At 43.9% G+C, this 23,825-nt stretch overlaps 1 protein-coding gene and 1 pseudogene across 4 annotated transcripts in view; one reads left to right on the top strand and one right to left on the bottom strand.

The window, feature by feature from the left end:
- ankib1a (ankyrin repeat and IBR domain containing 1a) overlaps positions 1–23,825 on the bottom strand; it is an 87,383-nt gene that overhangs the window by 43,661 nt on the left and 19,897 nt on the right. For all 4 annotated transcript variants that reach the window (XM_036555332.1, XM_036555330.1, XM_036555331.1 and 1 more), the window contains exon 2: positions 10,221–10,494. In XM_036555332.1, coding sequence (XP_036411225.1) covers positions 10,221–10,408 — 188 coding nt within the window. In that variant the 5' untranslated portion in view covers positions 10,409–10,494. The remainder of the gene's footprint in view (positions 1–10,220; positions 10,495–23,825) is intronic.
- On the top strand, positions 20,824–22,235 carry LOC118796420 (annotated as a pseudogene).

Genomic DNA, 23,825 nt, shown 5'->3' on the forward strand with positions numbered 1-23,825 from the left:
CAGTCTTGCAACTACCAGACCCCGTTGCACACAGCCTACACACAGCCTACATACAAACATACAAATAGCCAAGATATACACTATATGGACAAAAGTATTCGGACGCCTGACCGTTACACCAACAGGGACTGTAATGACATTGTATTCAAATACGTTATACTTTAATATGGAGTTGGTCCCCCTTTTGCAGCTATAACAGCTTCCACTCTTCTTGGAAGGCTTTCCACAAGATTTTGGAGTGCTTCTGTGGCAATTTGTGCCCATTCATTCTGTAGAGCATTTATGAGGTCAGGCACTGATGTTGGACGAGAAGGCCTGGCTCGCAATCTCCGTTCCAGTTCATCCCAAAGGTGCTTGATGGGGTTGAAGTCAGGGCTCTGCGCGGGCCAGTCAAGTTCTTCCACACCGAACTCATCAAACCATGTCTTTATAGTCCTTGCTTTGTGCACTGGGGCACAGTCATGTTGGAATAGAAAAGGGCTTTCTCCAAACTGTTGCCACAAAGTTGGAAGCATAGCATTGTCCAAAATATCTTGGTATGCTGAAGCATTAAGATTGCCCTTCACTGGAGATAAGGGGCCTAGCCCAAACCCTGAAAAACAGCCCCATACCATTATCCCTCCTCCACCAAACTTCACAGTTGGAACAATGCAGTCAGGCAGATAACGTTCTCCCAGCATCCGCCAAACCCAGACTCGCCCATCTGACTGCCAAACAGAGAAGCGTGATTCGTAACTCCACAGAACACCTTTCCACTGCTCCACAGTCCAGTGTCGGTGTGCTTTACACCACTCCATCCGACACTTGGCATTGGACTTGGTGATGTGAGGCTTGCATGCAGCTGCTCGGCCATGGAAACCCATTCCATGAAGCTCCCACCGCACAGTTTTTGTGCTTACATTAATGCCAGTGGAAGTTCGGAACTCTTCAGCTATGGAATCAGCAGAGCGTTGGCGACTTTTACGCACCATGCACCTTAGCAGTCGTTGACCCCGCTCTGTGATTTTACATGGTCTTCTGCTTCGTGGCTGAGTTGCTGTTGTTCCTAAATGCTTCCACTTTCTAATAGTATCACTTATAGTTGACCGTGGAATATCCAGCAGGGATAAAATTTCACGAACCATCTTATTGCAAAGGTGGCATCCTATCACAGTGAAGTCACTGAGCTCTTCAGAACGACCCATTTTGTATCACAAATGTTTGCAAATGGAGACTGCATGGCTAGGTGCTTGATTTTATACACCTGTGGCAACGAGTCTGATTGAAACACCTGAATTCAATAATTAACAGGTGTGGCCAAATACGTTTGTCCATATAGTGTAGTTAAACAGGTCTAAAAGGCTGTCGCGCACGAGAAAATATCCACATACGCACAATATTTTAACAGCACAACACAGGTTGGCGTTGGGATGCTTTCCTGGATCCGCTGGTCTTCTATTGTGCTCTTTTTAGAAGCTGGTGGCTTACCAAAGAAATCCGAAATTCGTTTCTGTGCCATTGTGATAGCTACCTTGAATGATGCAACATTACTAGCTACTAGATGACTAGGGAAATTCTAAAATGCTTAACGTGACTTAATGTTCCAAAACTGCTGTCAATGATCACCAAATTTCTCTCAGGCATCTCTTGTCAGAAACACTTTCTCCTCTCAAAAAATCAACACCGAAATCCTGGGAGTATGGTCGTTATCCCACATTAAGCGTTTTCCTCTCCATTGACGCCCATTTTAAGGAAAAAGCTTAACGTGGCTTATTGTCCCAAAACAGCGATCAATACCCACCAAGTTTGTCTGACATCTCACATGTCATAAACTCTACCTCCTAACAAAAAAGCAAAACTGAAATCCAATGAAAGGGGTCACTATCTTGCGTTAAGCTGTTTCCAATGGCCCCCATTATAAGGAAAAAGCTTATCATAGTATTATGGACCAAAACAGCGACGTATCAGGACTACACTTCTCTAACACGTTTCAGATCATGACATTCAAGAACCAATACCATGACCCAATTGGTTTAATATAAACAGACGTTTTCATTGAACTTTTCCCCATAGGAACCCAAATTTGGTGATCACTGGACGCTATTTTGGAACATTGAGACATGTTAAGCCTTTTCCTTATAATGGGCGTCAATGGAGAGGAAAACGCTTAATATAAGATAACATCCATACTCATAGGCTTTAGGTTTTGATCCTTTGACAGGTGAAAGTGTTTATGACAAGAGATGTCCAAGAGAAATTTGGTGATCATTGATTGCTGTCTTGGAACATTAAGCCACATTAAGCCTTTTCACATTAAGCGTTTGTCCTGATGACTAGGCTATGTGACGTCCGTTGACCATGATGCTTGGCATTATATTAATAATTAATAATTATTCAGTATTGCTAATTAGTTCTCAAAACTTCCTCAAGCATTAAATTCTTAGGTAAACAACAACAGGAGAATTATTTTAAATGTTTTAATACGTTTATCTGGCAGAGAGTGCTGTGTCTGTGATGTCTGCCTTTTCCAACAGGGGGTGCTGCAGCACCCACAGCACCCCTACTTCTCACGGCCCTGCTGTAGATTAATGTGCACTCCTGCAAATCATCAATTATGAACATTTTTAATTAATGAATTTTTTTCCCCTCAGGAAAGTACATTACCTCAATCTCAGTGTAAAAGCCACAGCCTTGAGAAGCTGCCATTCTGGGACTGTTTTTTCTCATGTGACTCCAAACATAGAGGGTCACCTCACTCCATTAAGTACTTGTGGCTTGTACCATACAATACATATTAAGGACCTAAGATGCTCGGGGGGAGCTTGTGAATTATACTTTGTTAATCCCAAATCTATCCCCAATTCCACATAATGATGGGTGCCAGACATTCAATCAAATCCACAGATAGCCTTTTCCCACTCCTGTCAGCTATTTTTCATCTTTTGGAAACATTTTATCTTTCTTTTTCACAACTCCATTTGTATTTTCCTCATGACAGCGACAAGTATTTTTAAAGTTCAAAGAAACACTAAGGCAAGAATCCTTGAGAACTGCTGATTATTACTTAAGACTTTCTCCCAAGTTCCTCTGGCTGAATTAATCGATAACTTGGACCAAACAATGGTTGACAACAACCCCATTTAACCACTGTTACAGCTGCCCCCTCCCACCCCTAAGGCACTGATTTTAATATCTCTAGTCATTATATATAGATATATACATAGATATATAGATATCAATTGCATTGTTACAGAAATTTTCTATTTTGTTATAGAAAAAGTAAGCTAAGGGCCTTCACTTTAACTCCACTGTTAAAGGTCCAGCACCGATCCCACAAAGGGGAGACTAAACACACAAGAATCAAGCATTAGCACTGCTTTATGTAAGACTAAACAGTGCAACCAAAGAACTACAAATGCAGCCTGCTTGTCCTTTCCAAACATAAGCAGATTAATACAAAGAGTAGTTAGCTGCTTCTTTTGAATTCTAAATTCTGATTAAGAATTTTGAATACATTCTAACACCACTCTTCCTATCCAACTAAAGAAATGCATATAAACAAGGTCTTTCAAACTATTCACAGCTAAACACTAAACACATAATCATTTCTAACTGCACACATAATTCCAACTTGAACCAGAAGGAAAACACAATTGTTAGGATGAAGGCCTTCAGCTAGTGCTCCAAATATCACCAATTACTGACCAGTTTCAGGCAGGAAGAATAAAATAAATTGAACAAAACAATGGCAGCAATTTTCTGATGCCATATTACTGATCAAAGGTATTCAGTCAAAAGTCAGGTCAAGCCAGGATTTTTTTTTTCTCATGGTGAGTGTGACCTTCGCTGTCAGTCAGTTCTGCCTGAAATGTAAGGCTGTAATACAAATGAAAAAGCAGGCATTTTCTTTTGTACAGTTTAGTACATTCCCATCAGTGAAGACAATTTTATTTTTGTTAGTACAGATAAAAAAGAAAATAATTAGGACTGCAAAGCCAGTGGAAATGACACATAATGGTGATTACAATTTCCAGTCTTCTAGCATGCCCCTGCTGCTGTGTGTAAAACAGCTGGTTTACCAGTTCAAGCATGCACTGAAATGTTTATTTTTGAATGGAAATTTAACAAAGTTCCAAATGGTTTTGCAAAAATCAATGTGAAAGAGTTGTACTAACATGGAAATGTGTGGATACAAAAGAACACATACTAAAGCCTGAGGGAAAGTTTCACCAGTGGCCTGTTGGTACTACTCACTAAATGGAATTTTCTACCTCCCTCAGGGTAGACCACGGCTGATGTTAAAGCCTGCACTACCATGCCCTTAACTGTAGTAGCCAAGCATGCACGTACTCAACTACAGTAGCCATGTACTGACAAGGTCTGTCTGTTTTACTTAAACACAAATACTAATGTTCCATGCAAAAATTAAGGTGATTTATTTTCTTGTCACAAATTTTATCCTAAATAACCTTTTGACATTTTTGCAGTTCTTCAGAAGGTAAGTCTTGAACTGACTTTAAATTATTTTGGATTTCATTGGTTTTTGGGGTAGTTTTCTTGTTTTGTATTGTTTTACAGGAAATGAAACAATTCTCAACAGGTGACACGATCAGTAAGCCCTCACAACCGGTGCATTTACATCTGTAATGACGTAACTGTATCTATGGCTAAGAAAAATAAGTGATTAACATGTGCAGCTAAATTTCAGAACGTAACATGCCATAACAAGTGCGCTATTGGATGTTACTTTACAGTATTTGTAAAGCACAGACAGATAAGTGCAATGCTGATTTGTGCATACGTTTGTGTTAGCACTGTGGTAGAATTTTGTTGGAATATTCTATTGGAATAGTGTGGTTTCCACTGACAAACTCCGACTAGCGTTCTGTCAAAGAAACCAAGGAATCTTTTAGACCACAACATCAAACTGTTGGTTTGGTAGAAAATGGGCAGAAAACATGTTGAGATAGGTTTCTGATGTCTTTGTGTTAATGTGTAATCAGACCACTAACTGTGATGTCCCTGTTCTCAACAGCTACAGCAAGCATGCCCCTCATACCCAAATATGTCATTAAACTGCTGCCATTTTTTACAGGCTCCCTGTTACAAACACTGCCTTAAGGTGGCAGTTAGATTTAGCTTTTTATTTTATAGAGATCTTTGGTTAGGTTGATGAGGCACACCAGTGTCTTCTGTTTCTCAGGTTAATCTCAGTGGTGTTCTCCACCACACCAAAAACTTGTGGCACAGACAGAGATGCACATGTGTGTTATATATGTTTTATATTTATTTAGGGAGCACACTACATCACACTCACACACAGAAGTCATCCTAGAGTATTTAATTATGCATCAAACAAGGAAAGACTCCATATTGCCATTAGCACTCAGTATGGTGTGATACCTCTCTGACCACACTGGCGCTTACTCATCCTCCCAGTCTCCCACTGGAAGATGCCTTCCTGTGGCCCAAGGTAATGGAGCAGAGAATATCATTTTCAGGTAAATCGTCTCTGAACCGCACTGATGGAGGAGAAAAGGCTTTGAAAAGAGCCTTGATAGATTCAGAGGTAATTTATCATTTAATTCTCAGCTGAATTCTGCAATAACCATGTACTGTCCTAAAAGCCTTAGGGGGAAACTGTGTGGTGATTTTCCCCAAGAAAGCCTGGGTTTAAAATGCACTCTTGGAAGCATATGAACTATGGAACTAATGCAAGAACTAGGAACTAATGCATTTCAGCCCTTAAAAAGCCTCTGTACATCTGGGGGGCAACAACTCCCGTGTGCTCCTGCAGGCTGAAAGGTGCCATCACAAACTTTAGCCCTGCTGGAAGTAGGACCTTCTGCATAACACCTCAGCACAAACATCAAAATGGCTCCCAACATTGGCTTTTAATGTTACAGAGCACAGCGGAATCTGCTGCACTGCAGTCCAAGAAATTAAGTACTTCAGTGGCAGAGGAGATGCAGGAGTATTGCTATAGTTACATCAGCACAGGCACTGAGTTGTATACAGTGGCTGAGAGCACAATCATAGCCAAAATAGTGGAGATGCGGCTATCCTCCAGCTGTCTGCTCCACTGTGGTGCAATGAGTAATATTTAGTATGTAGTGTAATGGTGTTGAAAATTTAATGCAGTATAATGAATTAATGCAGATATAGTTACATGCAGACATACAGTATGAGCTAGCAAGTACAGAAAAATCATTTTTAAAAATATTCATACCAGGGCACAAAATAAGGGGGACAAAAGCCTGGCTGTCCAACAGACAACTTATCCATATTTGTTTCAAGATACTTGACAATTTATTGCAATGCGAAGTTGTTCTTTGGACAAAGTAAGTTCAGGTTTTCCAAAGAGCAGCTTCACACTGCAATAAATTGCTAATGATCTTGAAACATACTGTACTTTGCACTTTAGTATTCACACAGATGATGTTATCTACAGCGGATACAAAACAAACAACAAAGAAAACAAAATAAATGAAGGCATAAATAAGCACATGAATATGTTCAAACAACTTAAAACCATTCTGAAAAATGCAGTAGTCTTCCTCTATGGAAATTAGAAAGCTCTGCCTGAGAACCTTTGTCAGTTCAGTGAATGCGTCTCAGAGACAGATGCTGTCAGCTGCTACACCAAAAGGATGACACACACAGCTCTTCAACAACAGAGGTATGGCATTGTTGTTTTATAATCTGTGTATGTGTAATACTGCATTGCATGCAAGAGCCCACAAAATATCCACTCCACTTGATATTGTTGCTGTAAAAGACTTACAGCGATTAAATAAAAAATATCCCTAGTTACTTACGAAGAATGCAATTTCCATTGGTCTGCTGTAGTAACAATAACAAATGGAGTGGTATTTTGTGGTTTCCTGAACATAATGCAAACTAGAAGACCCTTTTCAAGACCTGCAACTATATTTCTGACCAAGTCTGACCATTTAATACGGTGCATACCACAAGTCTAAAATGTCAGTTGAAATGTAATTCAATATTCCTTCACTGTGAAAAGTATTATGATCAAGTACAGTAACTATGTACTACTATGTAAATTAATCAAAAGAGGGACAGATAGAGGTACAGAGGTATGGTCTGGTCTACCACTATGGCGAGGTTCAGTTTACTTTATAATGGATGGGGCAGACAAATATTCCCATGAGCCTTAGAGATGGCAGTACACACCCCTTATCGTGTGTAAGAGGCATCAATATTTTCAAACGCAGACCAAACAATTGACACATGATTCTTCCATTTTTGCACCAGTGCTGTAACAAGGGGCCTTCAAGTGCTACACTCCCCACACTCCGTAGACAGTGCACCAAATTTGCAGATTTATGACTTGAACTTAAACTTTAAAATGAACTAGGGCATGGGGCAGGAGCCATTATTAATTCCCATCTCCTCCCATCCTTGTCAAAGCAGCTTCAAGTTTGCCCAATGGGCCAATATTAATTAAAACATGTTGTTATATTGAAGTAAAAGCACAAACATCTTTAACAGCACATTTCTAGAATTACCAGTTCATAGGCTGCTTGTTAAGTGATGTCAAATCCAGATTAGTATTCAATTAACAGCTCAATCACTCATAATTAATGTAGTGCTCAGCTGGAACAGACACCAGCATTCATGGTTCACTCCTTGGATCAAGGCTGGGAAACGCTGCTCTATACATTCTTTAACAGGACATTTCTCTAAATAGCAATGGACAACCAATTCAACTGGCTCAATCTGTTAGTGATTTATCAATAAACACCTGAAAGCTGTTACTGTCAGAGGTTCAGCCATTCACTTAGCTGATGTGTTTTATTATCCGTTTGTATTTTTGAACATCACAGTAAACAGCTGAGAGGAACTTCTGCTTCGAATAACTATGCTTTTAACCAATGATCAAGTACAGCTAGCAACTTGTAGCTAGCAATTTTACACATACTAATTGACAAATTTATAAACAACAGTTGTTTATAAAATAATTGATGGAAGTAGTTAATGAACTATGAAAATGGTTTCACCTTAGTATTCATTTTGAAAATGGACATTTTTCCCTCCTTTAACAATAAAAGTGCACAGGCCACTGTGATCTCGGGAATTTCGTTATTGATATTACCCACAGTAAACTACTTCCCTATCCTGAGTTTCACCCCGATGAGCCACAGAATGGAAGTATGCAGTCTTTAGACCTCTTGTTTTGAACGGATCTAGATGCAGCCTATCCTTCTTGTGATACTGAGCACATTGCAGGCATTCCTGGATGTCTCAGAACATCTTTGAGCCTTTTGGCCTAATCTCACACTAAATGGCTGGGGTTAGCAGTCAATGCAGCTACAGAGTATACATAAAAGGACCAGGCCCTGACCTTGCCTCTTCTCAATATTGCTTCCCCAATCCCCAAACAAAAAATGGCTTTCACATCACAAGCCTTGGTAGGAGCAAACAGTGATGTGTGATTCATAAGGAAACCAAACACCTCAGAGACAGGCTCTAGCTGACCATCTGCTGGCATGTGACATTAATTTCAGGTTATTGTCATTCTCCAGGGTTTGCTGTAGTACCTTCCAGTTGTGTTTTACAGCCATCAAAACGGGAGCCTTGTAAGCCAAGCCAGATTTACAGGTTGATCTGGTGACCTCAACGAACACAATGCACACAGCAAATAAATCAAGCCCAAAATGTTTTGCTGTGAATGTCTGACCAATCTTTCTCTGAGGAGAAATTGTCTTTAAGGGCAAACAAATGCCAAGGAGCTGCTCTAGAGCCACGGTTATACTCTCATGTGTGAGGGATGGTGTAGCGAAGGGCGAGAGCAGTCACCCCACCCGGCCTCAAACCCAGGTCTACGGGGTACCAAACAGCAGCTTTGACCGCAAGGCCTTGACTGCTCTCGCCCTTCACTACATACAGTGTGAGAAGTGGGATGGCTTGCCGTGAGGCCATCGGAGGCATGCCCAGTGTGTGAGCCGTATGAGGGACCCCCAGGTTAGGTTGACCCCAGTGTGAGGCGCCCCAGAGATGGGTGAAGCACCAGTGAGTGGGCACCCTGGGATGGGAAAAGTACGGTGGGGGAATGCGCGAGGGACGCCTTGGTGCGTGAAGCGCATGGGCGCGCTTCCCGAAGGGGAGGGCAATGTGCTGTCACTATGGTTGAGTATGCGCTCTGACTGCCCTGCCAACGAGCCTGGCTCTTTGGCGTTGCAGTCAAAGCTGCAGTTTGGTACCCCATAGACCCGGGTTTGAGGCCAGGTAGGGTGACTGCTCTCGCCCTTCGCTAGAGATGGCATATTTTTTTTCCTGAATTGACCTGGTGAAAAAAATCCAAATAGCCCTTTTCGTCAGTGATGAAACCCTAAATATCGCTGGAAAAAACAACAACCATGGTTTAACTCACTGTATCATGGGAACATGCTTCCAATTCAAAAGAAATGTTTAACCTTTTTAGACAGATGACTGTGGATAAAAACCCTGTACGTCAAACACCCGTTTTCTCCAATCCACTTTAAAATAGGGTGGAAATCAATACTGCTCATAATCTTATCTGAAGAAAGCTACCATTATAAGTTTTATAGTTATTATGCGTGTGCCATACACAGCAAGCTACTAATCAATGGAAACACATGCTGAGGAATTCCCAGTTTATTGGTTTTGGTGATCCCATGGATTAACATATTTGTAACACTGAGAGCAATGTGTTTGTTTGAAAGAGTGTTGTGTGTTTCTGTGTGTTTGTGTTGATGTATTTGTGTGGCTGTGTTTTTGTGCATTCATGAGGATGTGTTTGTGTGGCTGTGTTTTTGTGCGCCCATGTGTTTGTGTGGTTGTGTTTCTGTGCATTTGTGTGTTTGTGTGGCTATGTTTCTGTGTGTTTGTGTGGATGTGTTTCTGTGGCTATCTTGCTGTGTTTCGTGCATTCGTGCGGTTGTGTGGCTGTGTTTCTTTGTGTTTGTGTTTCTGTGTGTTTTATGTGGTTGTTTCTGTGTGTTCGTGTGGTTGTGTGGCTATGTTTCTGAGTGTTCATGTGGATGTGCTTGTGTGGCTGTGTTGCTGTGCGTTCGTGTGGTTGTGTGGCTGTGTTTCTGTGCATTCATGTGGATGAGCTTGTGTGGTTGTGTTGCTGTGCGTTCATGTGGTTGTGTGGCTGTGTTTCTGTGTGTTTGCGTGGCTGTGTTTGTATGTGTTTGTATGTGTTTGTATGCGTGCATGTGCGCGAGCTGCGCAGGCTCCTCGCTGGTGCTGACCTCATGAGTCGGTTCATGGCATGGCGCGAGGCGTAGTGCAGAGGGGTGTTGTGCTGATAGGGCTCCCCATACGAGGTGTTGGGGTCCAGGGACTCCTTAAACTGGGGGTTGCTCTCATACAGCTGGTAGGCCAGGCCCTCGTCCCCATTGATGAGCGCCTTGCGGAACTTGGTCGCCGTGTTCCCCATTGCTCAGCTCACGGGGGGCACTGCAGCACACACTCGTCCTCGCTCTTTATCCTGTTGCCGTGGAGAGGAGCAGCATGCTGGGGGTTCTGGAATATGAAGGTCAGAGATGTTGGAGTCCAGATACAACAGCAGATATTACTTGCTAGCAAGTGAATTTTATTTTCATATGGTCAGAATGCTAGCTAACACATTGTCATGTATCCATCAGCCATTTTGCTAAGTGGCTAATAATCTAATAAGAAAATGGACTGGTTTGCAAACATTTGGGTTGCCTAGAGCTTGAGACAGATACCTAGCTAATTGTTTTTTCAGCCAGTCAGCTTCCCACCAACATAGCATGCCAACTGTATAAATGGATAAATTTGTAACCAGTAATACAGCAAAAACAGCCCCCCCCCCCCACAAAAAAATTGACATATTTTGCTAACTATACATGAGGTCGCTGGAGTTGGATACTGGCACCTGTAATGGGATCTTGGACTTCCTGACACAAAGGCAGCAGTCAGTCAGAGTCGGCAGCCACACATCATGCACCATCTCAGTCAGCACAGGCTCACCCCAGGGCTGCGTCCTAAGCCCCCTGCAGTTCACCCTGCTGACTCACGACTGTACTGCCCAATTCACCAACAACCACATCATCAAGTTCGCTGATGATACTACAGTTGTGGGTCTCATCAGCAAAGATGATGAGTCAGCATACAGGATGGAGGTGGAGCAGCTGACAGCATGGTACAACAGACACAACCTCTCCCTGAATGTTGATAAGACCAAGGAAATGGTCATCGACTTCAGGAAGGCTCGCACAGTGCACCACCCCCTGCTGACCATAGATGGTGTGGCCGTGGAGAGGGTCAGTAGCATCAATTTCCTGGGAGTGCACCTGGCGGACGATCTGTCCTCTGCCACCAACACCATGGCTATCGTCAAGAAGTCCTCAAGGCTCAAGCAGGCCAGCCAACCCATTCCGGCCCTCACCACCTTCTACAGGGGCACCACTGAAAGTGTTCTGACCTACTGTATCACTGCCTGGTTCAGAAACTGCACAACTTACGAACAGAAATAGCTGAACAGGGTAGTGAGAACAGCTGGGAAGATCATTGGTGCCCCTCTCCCATCCCTGCTGGAGATCTTCATTCAGTGCTGCCTCCAGCATCACCAAGGACCCCGAATACCCCTCCAACAGCCTGTTTTCCCTCCTGCCATCAGGGAGGAGATACAGAAGCATCTGTACCAGGACCACCAGGCTTCTAAACAGCTTTATACCCCAGGCTGTGAGAATCATGAACACTCTTGCCCCCCCCCCCCCCCCCCCCCACCCCCTCACTGAATCATTAACCCCTCCATAGGGGTTAGTAGTTCACTTCTCTCCACCAGTGCAATCCCTTTCACGCTGCAGCTGGCACTTTTTGTACAGACTATACCAATAATTTATTGACAGAATACATGCTGCTATTCCCCTCCAAATATACTGTAAATACATGCTGCTATAAAACTCAAAGACAATTTACAGTACACTCCTTATTTGTACAGTGTTTAATGTATATAGATATATGTTGTGCTTATTCTTTCTTAATTTATGTACACTGTTGGTACAGGAGAAACATTATTTTATTCTTGATTGTACGCAAGTGCATGATAAAATGACAGTAAAGGAAATCTGAATCTGAAACGGGAATATGAGTGTGAGTAACTTCGTACGAGTAACATACTGCATATTTACACAGGAATAAATGGGTAAAAAAGCAGGTACAACATCCGTTAAAATCACTGAACCCATCTCAGTTGAAGGCAAGTTTGAAACAGGTTTCCAGCCCATCAGAGTAGGCAGGGTAGACACTGAGTTGTGGATGGCAGCAGTGGGCAAGGCTTTAGTGCAAAAAAAAGTATTAGTAAGGGAGAAAGCAAAAAGGCCAGATTAGAAAACCTCTCCAGGGAAGAGAAGACGAAGTTGAAATAATTTCTTTAAATACAACAAAATAGCAAGCAGGCAGTGTAGCATAGTGGTTAAGGAGCAGGACTCGTAACCGAAAGGTTGCCGGTTCAATCCCCGCTGGGACACTGCTGCTGTACCCTTGGGCAAGGTACTTAACCCACAATTGCCTCAGTAAATATCCAGCTGTATAAATGGATAACCTATGTAAGTCGCTTTGGATAAAAGTGTCTGCCAAATGAATAAATGTAAATGTAAAACTTGTCCAGAATCTGTGCGTCTGCGGAGTGTCTGCGGTCGCTGCTCTAGCTTCTGGCCTAAGGCATGAAAACTTTCAGTTCCCCTCACCTGCCAATTTGCAGCAACCCATCATTTCCACCACATGCCAGAAAATCCCCATGAGTCAGTTGCTACCTCACCATCACATTCCTCCCAAAGCTCTAAGTAACCCATAAATACTTCACTTTAACAACAAAACCCAAATAACAATTTCAAAATCAGTGGGATTATAGTTCACAAGACAACAAAATGACAGATACTTGAGTCCCTATATTAGACACAGGTTTGGAAACCTCCCAACTCAAACACTGTTGCAAAAATGTGACTATTACACATGAAGCTCATCAGGTCAGCTCTGTTCATACCATTAAAACACTCAGAGAATATAAAAATCAAAATGTACACAGGAGGCAATCAGGGAATTGGCTGTCCTAATCACTGTGACAACAAGGACAGACATCCATTATTACTCTATGCCAGAAATGATCACTCAACGTGAGGAGACTAACAAGATGGGCGAGAGAGGTACCTTTGGAAGACAGCCATGAATGGGCTGGAGAGTCTCCACAGTAACAGGACACCACTGTCATTTGCAGGAAACATTTTGTATAACGCAAGTCGCCGTTTTTTCTCTTACATAGACTGTTAGATACTTGGATAGTGCAGATTACACGCAGTGGTTCTCAATCGGTGTGCAAAGTGAAGTGTGCCGTGGAACCCGATGCGTTTTTATATGTGTGTGTATACTCTGTAAAAAGATGATGTTCTATATTGTGCTATTAACCCTTTCACATACAACTTATTTTTATGCTATGTAGTGCATGTGTTATGTTACATGGTTCATTATGTTTTCATTAGCGTTATTAAGCTTCTCATAGTTTTCAGTTAGCATTTGCTATATTTTTAACGTTAAATCACCGTTTCCTTAAAGCTAAACTTAGCTAGAATTTTTCCAATCTAGTGTTCTAATCACACCAGTTTTAGCATACGCGCTAAACGGCAAATCACACCAGTGTGACCATACATGCGAAAGGGTTAAGGGAGTAATGTTTTGTTTTATTTTATTTATTTTATTTTAGTATGTTGCTGTTCATGATGCCGCACTATGTTGGACAAGTTCTTGCTCCGATGTACTTCAATGCATTTTTAATAAATTATACAATTGCCTGTCTGATTTGACTATCTGTTTGATAATTATTTGACAGTCTGCTGTAGTGCAATACGGGTCAAATCTCACTAATGACAGCCTATCATAATGTGGGTGACATTTTTCATAATCGATAACCAACTTTAAGCTGGTGTGCCTTGACGTTCTGGTTTGACCTTTGATGTGCCTTCAGTGTTTCCCACACAGAGACTTTACTTGGGCGGGCCGCCCAGGTATATTAACGGCCGCCAAAGTATATTTGGCATCCCATTTTACCATTTTTTTTTCTTTCTCCGTCCGCGAGAATGACGCCATCCGCAATAGATTATTTTCTACCGCTCTGCGCTGACCTTTCCGAGTGTAACCAATGATTTTACAGTGTGTGACACGGGTAATGTAGCTAAATAACTATAAATTATTACAAATTTATAGTAACAAGTAAGCTTGCTAGCAGCTAGCTAGCTAGCTAATAACTATACGGAGTCACATGGCTATACGCTTAATGCGCAGGAGGCCGTTCTGACAGGCTCCCTATACGGAGTCACATGGCTATACGCTTAATGCGCAGGAGGCCGTTCTGACGGGCTCCCTGAGTGAAGAAATCTTTCCCTTTATATACCCAAACCATAAGGAGTTGGTCAGCACATGAGGTAGGGTCATGGACAGAGCCCCACTAGGTTTTGTCCTTATCTGGCTATTGATTGGTGCCGGTGTTTATTCTTGTCCCGTTATTTGGGGCATGTGCATTGGTGTTCATTCCTTCATCTTGCTGAGCGGTTTTTTAGACTAAGGGTTAGGAGACCCTCTACTGTTATAGAACTATCACCCCTTTGCTACTCGCATTGTATGGATCAAAATGAGACCAAACAAGACATGTGTACCTTAAACCAAACAGAATATACAGAAATAATAGTTGATAGTTGCAGGTTGGGATTTCACTACTGGTCAGGAGGAAGGGTCCCTGAGAGTTTTGGGATCATCAAGATCCCGTGCCCTCTGACTCTCCCTACCCCCTGGTGACCCATCCTGTCGTATAGTTCCTTGGTGTGGAGGAGCGGGGACACATTCCTTGTCTTTTATGGCCCAAGAATGCTTACTTGAGCAACAGTCCCTTATTTTAGTGTGCCACAGTCCGTATGTTGTCAGGCGTCTCCCATTCCCACCTTACAGTCCCCCCTCAGGAACCCAGCAGCCACAGTGGTGGTAGCTGTAGGGGACCTAGAGCCAAGGTGGTGCGTGGAGCTGTGCGCAGGGAGTGGATGAGTCGCCTGATGTAACAGCATTGGATGATTGTGATGCAGAGGATGAGGATGCTGACGATGACGCACCCTCTATACACCCAATCCCACCAGGTGTAGGCGTATTGGGCAGAGAGGGTGGAAGCGCTGGTCAGAATCTTGCCTGTTTGTTTGGCCAAGTTTACTTCCACCTGCGCTTGGTAAAGGTGGTAGCCCGTTTCCTGGACCATCTGTTGGACAAGCTCCATGGTGTCCGTTCGACGGCCCGTCAGAACGGCCTCCTGCGCATTAAGCGTATAGCTATGTGACTCCGTATGGGAGCACCATTAGCACGGACTCCTGCGCATCAAGCGTATAGCCACGTGACTCCGCATTGGTAAGCTGTGTATATTTGCCATCATTTGCACTCTGTCATACTGTTTACTGTAATGCGGGATTGGAATACTTTTTATTGGAACAGTTTGGATTAATAAAAATATTAGCCTTAACCTTTGTTTGTGACTTCTCATTTGGCCATTTCTAACGACTCACGTAGCAGGATTCGAGGTTTTTCCGTATGTTCTTGCCGTACCGCTCAAAACCCACTGATACTTACGCTCATAGTCAGTCTTAAGTATTGCACTATTCTGACGAGTCTGCAGTCCCTAGGTGGGCCGCCTAATGTATATTCTATAACTTAGAATATAATACAGCAGCGAGTTATATTAAATGTGCTGGTACGGTATCCTACGTCGTGGACTATGTAGCCTGATCACCTACAAGCCAGAGCGAACTAAGAATTCCTGGGATGCTAAGTAGAATTGGGAATTGGGGAACTAAAACGCAGGTTGGAATAAAATGGAGTCAGATGTGAGATATTTGATAGGCAGATTTTAACATCACTACTTCCAAAGACTCAAACGCACGCATCTGCCTTCAACAGCCACCACTTCCCTCATTGGTTGTGACTGGCTGTCCTACAAAGTGGTGACCCCGACGTGATCACTTCAACCTGATTGTCACTGTCTGCAGCTCCAGTGACCGGTGAGGTGATTGCGTAATCTCTAGCGTGTCTTTGGAAGGACATGTGTTGTATGTTGGCGAGCGCCCTGTTCTGGTCTCATCTCCTGAGGTAAGTGGTCTTTTCTTACTCTTTAGTTGGAAGTTGAGGGACATTCAGGGACCCGCACCACATACAGACACATTGGTAGAATGGGTCGACATACCCAAGCTAGCTGGGGACCGTAGAACCCCGGAGGTTTATTAAGAATAATTAAGAATTTGATTGCCTATATAACATGGCTGGTCAAGGACACAATAGGGAAAGAGTAGAACAGGAAGTCATGGAGACCCTGGCACTCTTTGTGAAAGATGTCCTCGTTAAAATACAAGGGCTTAGCTCTTACGGCAGATAATAGCCAAATATTAAATTGGTATGCTTCGGAGGGCCGCGTCTTAGCATCCAAAGCTAAATATAAAAACCTTCCGGCAGCCATTGTGTATTTGCTACGCCGAAATGACCTTAAAACTCTAGAGGAACACGAGAAAACCCTCATTAGCATGCGTAACCTAGAAAAGATAAGATCGGAGGAAATGCAGAAACTTCGCATGCAAATAGACAGCTTCGCCTATGAAAAGCAAAGCTGGGATAGGCAGGGTGAAGCAATGGCGAGCCAAATTGCTAGCCTCCAAAACAGGTTACAGCATGGCCAAAACTATGCCTCGACTCTTGAGGAATGCTGCGACAATGCCGGCTTTCCTGTCGCCGCAATTTGACAGGTTGTCATGGAATCGGTTAGTTGCAGGCCACAGGACGAGAGTGATGATGAAGAGGCCTTTGTGGCCTCTATAAACAATGATGTTGCGCGTGCCCCTCGGGCTCGTACACGAGCCCAAGCGATCAATAACCCGCGTAACCGTGCCACACGGTCAACTAGTCGGAAGCGCTCGGTCAGTCCCCAGGACGACCCATACTATGTCTCAAGGAACAACTCCTTGAGCTGAGAGGGCCCACGCAAGCGGAATGGAACAAGATCCTAGACATAAAGCAAGGCAATAAAGAAGCCTTTGAAACATACGCAGAGCGCCTGTGGGTGGCATTTAAAGAGCATTCCGGCATAGATGACGCCACCCGAGATCTGGACATCTTCCTGCAACTTCTTAAAAATAATGCAGGCCCGCATGTCCAGCAAGCACTCAATCATGGGGTCGAACCCCCTGAGAATACATTTGAAGCAACCGTAAGATGGGTGTCCAAAATAGAGAGCAGACAGAAATTAAACAAGAGTCACCCCATTGCATCCAATCACTGGCTAACTGAGGGGGATATGGAACCAGAACCGCAACCAGAGAAGCATTGTAAATACTGTAATAAGCAGGGGCATACCGTAGAAGAGTGCTTCAAGTTACAAAACAAATTCAAGGCAGATCCCACTAAATCTAAGCCCACATCGTTTCGTAAAGATGGTGACCAAGTACTACGGCGGATACGAAAACTCATCGGGCCCTCTGGTGCAAGCCCCAAGAATGAGTACCAAGCTGTGCAAGACCAGCTAGCTCAGCTAACTAAACGCATGGAAAACAACACCGCAGTTGATTCTCTGCAAAATGACTTAGCAAACCTGCTAGCTAAGTACAGTAACACTCAATAGGGGTGCCTGGCCTCCATTGCTGTCGGGAGCGTGATGACGAGTGGGAACCAGATCAGAATAAGAGCCAACCTTGGAGGCCGGTTGTGCAATGTACTTATAGATACCGGTGCCGCTTGCTCCTGTACCAACATACCCTTACCCTTAACTGACAAAACCATGCAAGTTACTGGCATAGGCGACACACCAATGACAGCGACCCAAACACAACCTACGCGGTTAGACTTAGGCGTGGTAGTGGTAAAGGAACCATTCTGGTATCTACCGAATAACAGTGAAGGAATGGTGTTGGGAATGGACATCATGCAAAAATATGGATTTGTCATCCACTGTTTGGAAAAACAAATAGAGCTGAACACAGGCAAAGCCATTAAAAGACACACAAGAGGCAAGGAGGCCCGCATCATGTCCATTTCCGACGCAGATCGCGCTAAACAGCTTATTGACAAACATGACAGTATTTGGGCCAAGCACGAACACGATTGTGGGAAAATAGATATGGAAATCTGCATTGAGGGAACACCACATCCTCCCCAAAAACAGTATAAGATAAAACCAGAAGCAGAAGCAGCTGTGCATGCAATTGTGGAACAGCTTGAACGTAGGGGCATAATTCGCCGGTATATCCGGTGCCCAAACCGAACGGCGAATGGCGACTCTGTATAGATTATCAACATCTCAACCGAGTTTTGCCCAAAGCTACCCCGATCGTGGCTAACCCCTCCACGTTATTAGGCGAGCTAACCACAGACGCTTCGTGGTTCACAGTACTCGATATTAAAAACGGCTTCTGGTCCCTTCCGATCCAACGCAAAGATCAGTGGAAGCTAGCCTTCACTGTAAATCAAATTCAATATACATGGGAACGCATGCCGCAAGGCTTCCATAATAGCCCGGCCATCTTTCACCGGGCTGTCGCGGATGTTGTAAGACCTCTAACGGGAACAGGCGAAGTCATACACTATGTAGATGACATCCTAATTGCCACAGGAGGTTCCTTGGAGAAGCACTTAGAACGTGTAGACAAAGTCCTACAGACACTTGGCAACGCTGGTTTTAAAATGAACAAGGCTAAAGCTCAGACTGCAAAACACGAGGTTCAATACCTGGGGTATACCATTACGCAAAATCACAAGGCTTTAACAGAGGACAGGTGGAAGTGCATTGCAGAACTGCCCCGTCCTTATACATTAAATGCGTTACAACAGGTGCTCGGCACAGCAAACTATTTGCATGACTTTATCCCAGACTATGCTAGCGTCACAACGCCCTTATACACCCTATTGAAAGGAAAAACCAAGCCGTCTGATGTTTTAGAATGGAAGTACGAACACGAACAGGCCTTCACAGAATTAAAACAAAAGCTATGTTCAGCGCCAGCCCTAGGTTTGCCAAACCAGTCAAAGCCATTCCATATCCAAGTCGATATCCACGAAAACACACTGAGTGGAGTACTAGCGCAAGACCACGGGGGAAAACTGCGCACAGTTGCGTATTACAGCCGGAAGAAATCTCCCATCGAACAGGGTTTTGACCCATGCACACAGCATGTTCTGGGGGTGCACTGGATGCTTACAACAACGGAACCCCTTGTAGGCTTTCAACCCGTTGTTGTGCACACAATGCACACCTCGGTTCAAATGCTGTTGCAGGGCCGAATTAAAGGAGTGTCAGCTCAAAGACTGGCCAGGTGGCTAACAGACATTCAGGCTCGAGATATTACCACAGTTAATGATAGGATTCTCCCACATTTACTTGGGGATATCGAGGGGCAGGCGCACACCTGTGAACCGGGGCTAGAGACCCTGAGTGCAGTCATGGACCGAGAACTTCCCGGTCAGCTTAGAGTATATACTGATGGCTCCCGATTTTGGGAAAATGATCAGTTCCATTCTGGGTGTGCTCTCTGGACCCCTCAACCTCCGAATTCGGATGTTAGCCACCAAATACTATTCAAGCTACCACCCTCCATGTCAGCCCAGGAAGCCGAACTTGTCGCATTGTTAGAAGCTATAAAAACGTATTCCGAACCGTTATGCGTGTATACCGATAGCCGCTATACATTCGGAGTTGTGCACGATTTTATTAAAATTTCTAACTTCCGCTGGGAAACCAATTAAACACTTCGGAGTAATCACAGCAATATGGGAAGCAGTTCAAGCCCGCGATAACCTGATCTCCGTAGTCAAAGTGCGGGCACATATCAGTAAAGATCCAAACATTCATGAAAGCAATAACAACATTGCGGATAACCTCGCAAAGCAAGCAGCTCGGAAAGGAGAGCCTTGGCACCGCATTAAACTACCCGTGTTTGCCGTAAGTGCCGTCCAAGCTACCCCCATAGATTTCAAACAATACCAACAAGATTTATGGGTCTCGGACGGAGAGCTTGCACCGCACTTAAAACAGGACCAAGTCATCTCGGTAGCTGAAGGCATCGTAATGCGGGACGGTAAATACGTCGTGCCAAGTGCCCTCCAAAATCCTATCATCAAACTATATCACGAATATGCTCATGTTTCATCAGAAAAAACATTAGAACTAATTCAACGATATTTCTGGTGGCCCCGAATGCATGCTGACATTAACCACTAGTGCAAATCATGCTCAATATGTGCGGCTGTCAACCAGGGGAAGCCTGGTCGCACCAAACTCCGCAGACCAGAGCCCCCTAAAAGTCCCTGGGAATCCCTGCAACTAGATTTCATTGGGCCATTGCCCAGTGCCAGAGGGGGGTATCGCTATTGCCTCGTGATAATTGATAAATTCTCCAAATGTGTGGAGGCCAACCCCACACGCAATAATACGCAATAATACAAAGGACCTAAGGTCAGCCTTATACAAATGCATTCATACAGGACCACATAATTCCACACATATTGAATACACCTCACTACTGTTCAACCTGACTTCTTCCCCTACAGTTGAACGCAACAAACCCAAGCCGTTTGTATGGACAAATCGAAGAGAGGGTACATACTGTGTTGGACTGTGTGAGGCCAATCTGGATGCATGGACTAGCCCCCAAAATTGCTCATGGACTAGTAACTACTGCTTCAACCTCACAACCTGTGGTTACCACAAACCAACACAGTGCCCCAAAACATACCCTCTCCCGAAAGGTGGCCTCATCAAAGGAAACATTAATAAAACCTTACTACATGATGTAAACCTTATCATGACACGTTTCCTACAATATCTCAAATGTTCTCTCAGCATATATCACGCACTGTAATGAACATGACAAAACATATATATGGTTACAGTCACAAATCGACAATTTAATCTCTGATTATAAAAACAGACTAGCCGTCCAAATTTCACCTACACGGTCAAAACGCGATCTATTCTCAGACGTGACAGGTTTATTTGGCACAGGTAACTCCATTGCCAATACATATAAATTAACCAAACAATCCCAGTACACAGCATGGTTGACTAATCAAATAGCCACCGGCTTCCATCATCTGACTGAAGGTGATGAAAACATCATTACGGCGGTTAAATCAGATGCCCAAGCACTACTTACACTTGGCCACATGATATTTAATCAGACCCAAATCGTCGAACATGACTTAGCCTGCAGAACATATGCACAAGACCTTTTCACTGCTGCACGGCAGGAGATCCTCGACCTTCGCCTACGCAAAATCCCCAGACATGTACTTCTAGATTTGATCGACATGTTAGATTTGCATAGGTGGTTTGCATCAAGCCAGATGAAAACCATCCACTATGCAGAACTCCTAACAACTATAATGCTATACAATGGTGACGAATGCAATGGTTGTATAGGATTCTATGCAACCTTTCCCTTTATACATCCCGATCAAGTATTTTTGAATTCAACAACCATACGCTCCCTGGGAGTGGTGATAAAAGATCAGATCATTAAGTGGGATCATCTTACTGGCTATATTGCTATAAAAGGTACGACATCCCTCTTTACTACTCGCAACTGTTGCCATGAAACATCCAGTTATATCATATGTACTTGCAATACCTTACAACCTCATTGTCATACAATAACACAAAATTACTCAATGTACGATCATTGCATGGGTATGCAGATGCTGTACAGGTGTCACACACACAGTGGTGTGTCGTCAGTGAAATGAACTCCTTCTCCTACGGAGGGTTGACCTGCCCAGCCAACCACACGTTCTGCCTTGAGGTGACTGAAGATTTAACCATGGGACAGATAAACATCCTAGGGAGAGTGCTAATGGACACTGAGACCTCCCCTTGGTGGGAGGACACCTTTTATGAAGAAAGTACCCACATCCTAACGAACGCCATGGAGCTTGTCCAACAGATGGTCCAGGAAACGGGCTACCACCTTTACCAAGCGCAGGTGGAAGTAAACTTGGCCAAACAAACAGGCAAGATTCTGACCAGCGCTTCCACCCTCTCTGCCCAATACGCCTACACCTGGTGGGATTGGGTGTATAGAGGGTGCGTCATCGTCAGCATCCTCATCCTCTGCATCACAATCATCCAATGCTGTTACATCAGGCGACTCATCCACTCCCTGCGCACAGCTCCACGCACCACCTTGGCTCTAGGTCCCCTACAGCTACCACCACTGTGGCTGCTGGGTTCCTGAGGGGGGACTGTAAGGTGGGAATGGGAGACGCCTGACAACATACGGACTGTGGCACACTAAAATAAGGGACTGTTGCTCAAGTAAGCATTCTTGGGCCATAAAAGACAAGGAATGTGTCCCCGCTCCTCCACACCAAGGAACTATACGACAGGATGGGTCACCAGGGGGTAGGGAGAGTCAGAGGGCACGGGATCTTGATGATCCCAAAACTCTCAGGGACCCTTCCTCCTGACCAGTAGTGAAATCCCAACCTGCAACTATCAACTATTATTTCTGTATATTCTGTTTGGTTTAAGGTACACATGTCTTGTTTGGTCTCATTTTGATCCATACAATGCGAGTAGCAAAGGGGTGATAGTTCTATAACAGTAGAGGGTCTCCTAACCCTTAGTCTAAAAAACCGCTCAGCAAGATGAAGGAATGAACACCAATGCACATGCCCCAAATAACGGGACAAGAATAAACACCGGCACCAATCAATAGCCAGATAAGGACAAAACCTAGTGGGGCTCTGTCCATGACCCTACCTCATGTGCTGACCAACTCTTTATGGTTTGGGTATATAAAGGGAAAGATTTCTTCACTCAGGGTGCCCGTCAGAACGGCCTCCTGCGCATTAAGCGTATAGCCATGTGACTCCGTATAGGGAGCCTGTCAGAACGGCCTCCTGCGCATTAAGCGTATAGCCATGTGACTCCGTATAGGGAGCCCGTCAGAACAGCCTCCTGCGCATTAAGCGTATAGCTACGTGACTCCGTATGGGAGCACCGTTAGCACGGACTCCTGCGCATCAAGCATATAGCCACGTGACTCCGCATTGGTAAGATGTGTATATTTGCCATCATTTGCACTCTGTCATACTGTTTACTGTAATGCGGGATTGGAATACTTTTTATTGGAACAGTTTGGATTAATAAAAATATTAGCCTTAACCTTTGTTTGTGACTTCTCATTTGGCCATTTCTAACGACGCACGTAGCAGGATTCGAGGTTTTTCCGTATGTTCTTGCCGTACCGCTCAAAACCCACTGATACTTACGCTCATAGTCAGTCTTAAGTATTGCACTATTCTGACGAGTCTGCAGTCCCTAGGTGGGCCGCCTAATGTATATTCTATAACTTAGAATATAATACGGCAGCGAGTTATATTAAATGTGCTGGTACGGTATCCTACGTCGTGGACTATGTAGCCTGATCACCTACAAGCCAAAGCGAACTAAGAATTCCTGGGATGCTAAGTAGAATTGGGAATTGGGGAACTAAAACGCAGGTTGGAATAAAATGGAGTCAGATGTGAGATATTTGATAGGCAGATTTTAACATCACTACTTCCAAAGACTCAAACGCACGCATCTGCCTTCAACAGCCACCACTTCCCTCATTGGTTGTGACTGGCTGTCCTACAGGTAAATGGAGGGGAGGGTTGGGGGGTTGGATCTGTGAAATATGCGAAATTAATAGAAATATTCAGTAAATCAAATTATTGTGTTAAAGGTCACACATATTTGTTGTTTGTCACATGTAGTAGACCATTTTTGTGCCAGCAGGTAATGCTGGCCCTTTCTGCCGGCTACCACCACAAGTATGTGG

This window comes from Megalops cyprinoides, chromosome 21, assembly GCF_013368585.1.
Source record: "Megalops cyprinoides isolate fMegCyp1 chromosome 21, fMegCyp1.pri, whole genome shotgun sequence".
In the NCBI taxonomy this organism is placed as follows: Eukaryota; Metazoa; Chordata; class Actinopteri; order Elopiformes; family Megalopidae; genus Megalops; species Megalops cyprinoides.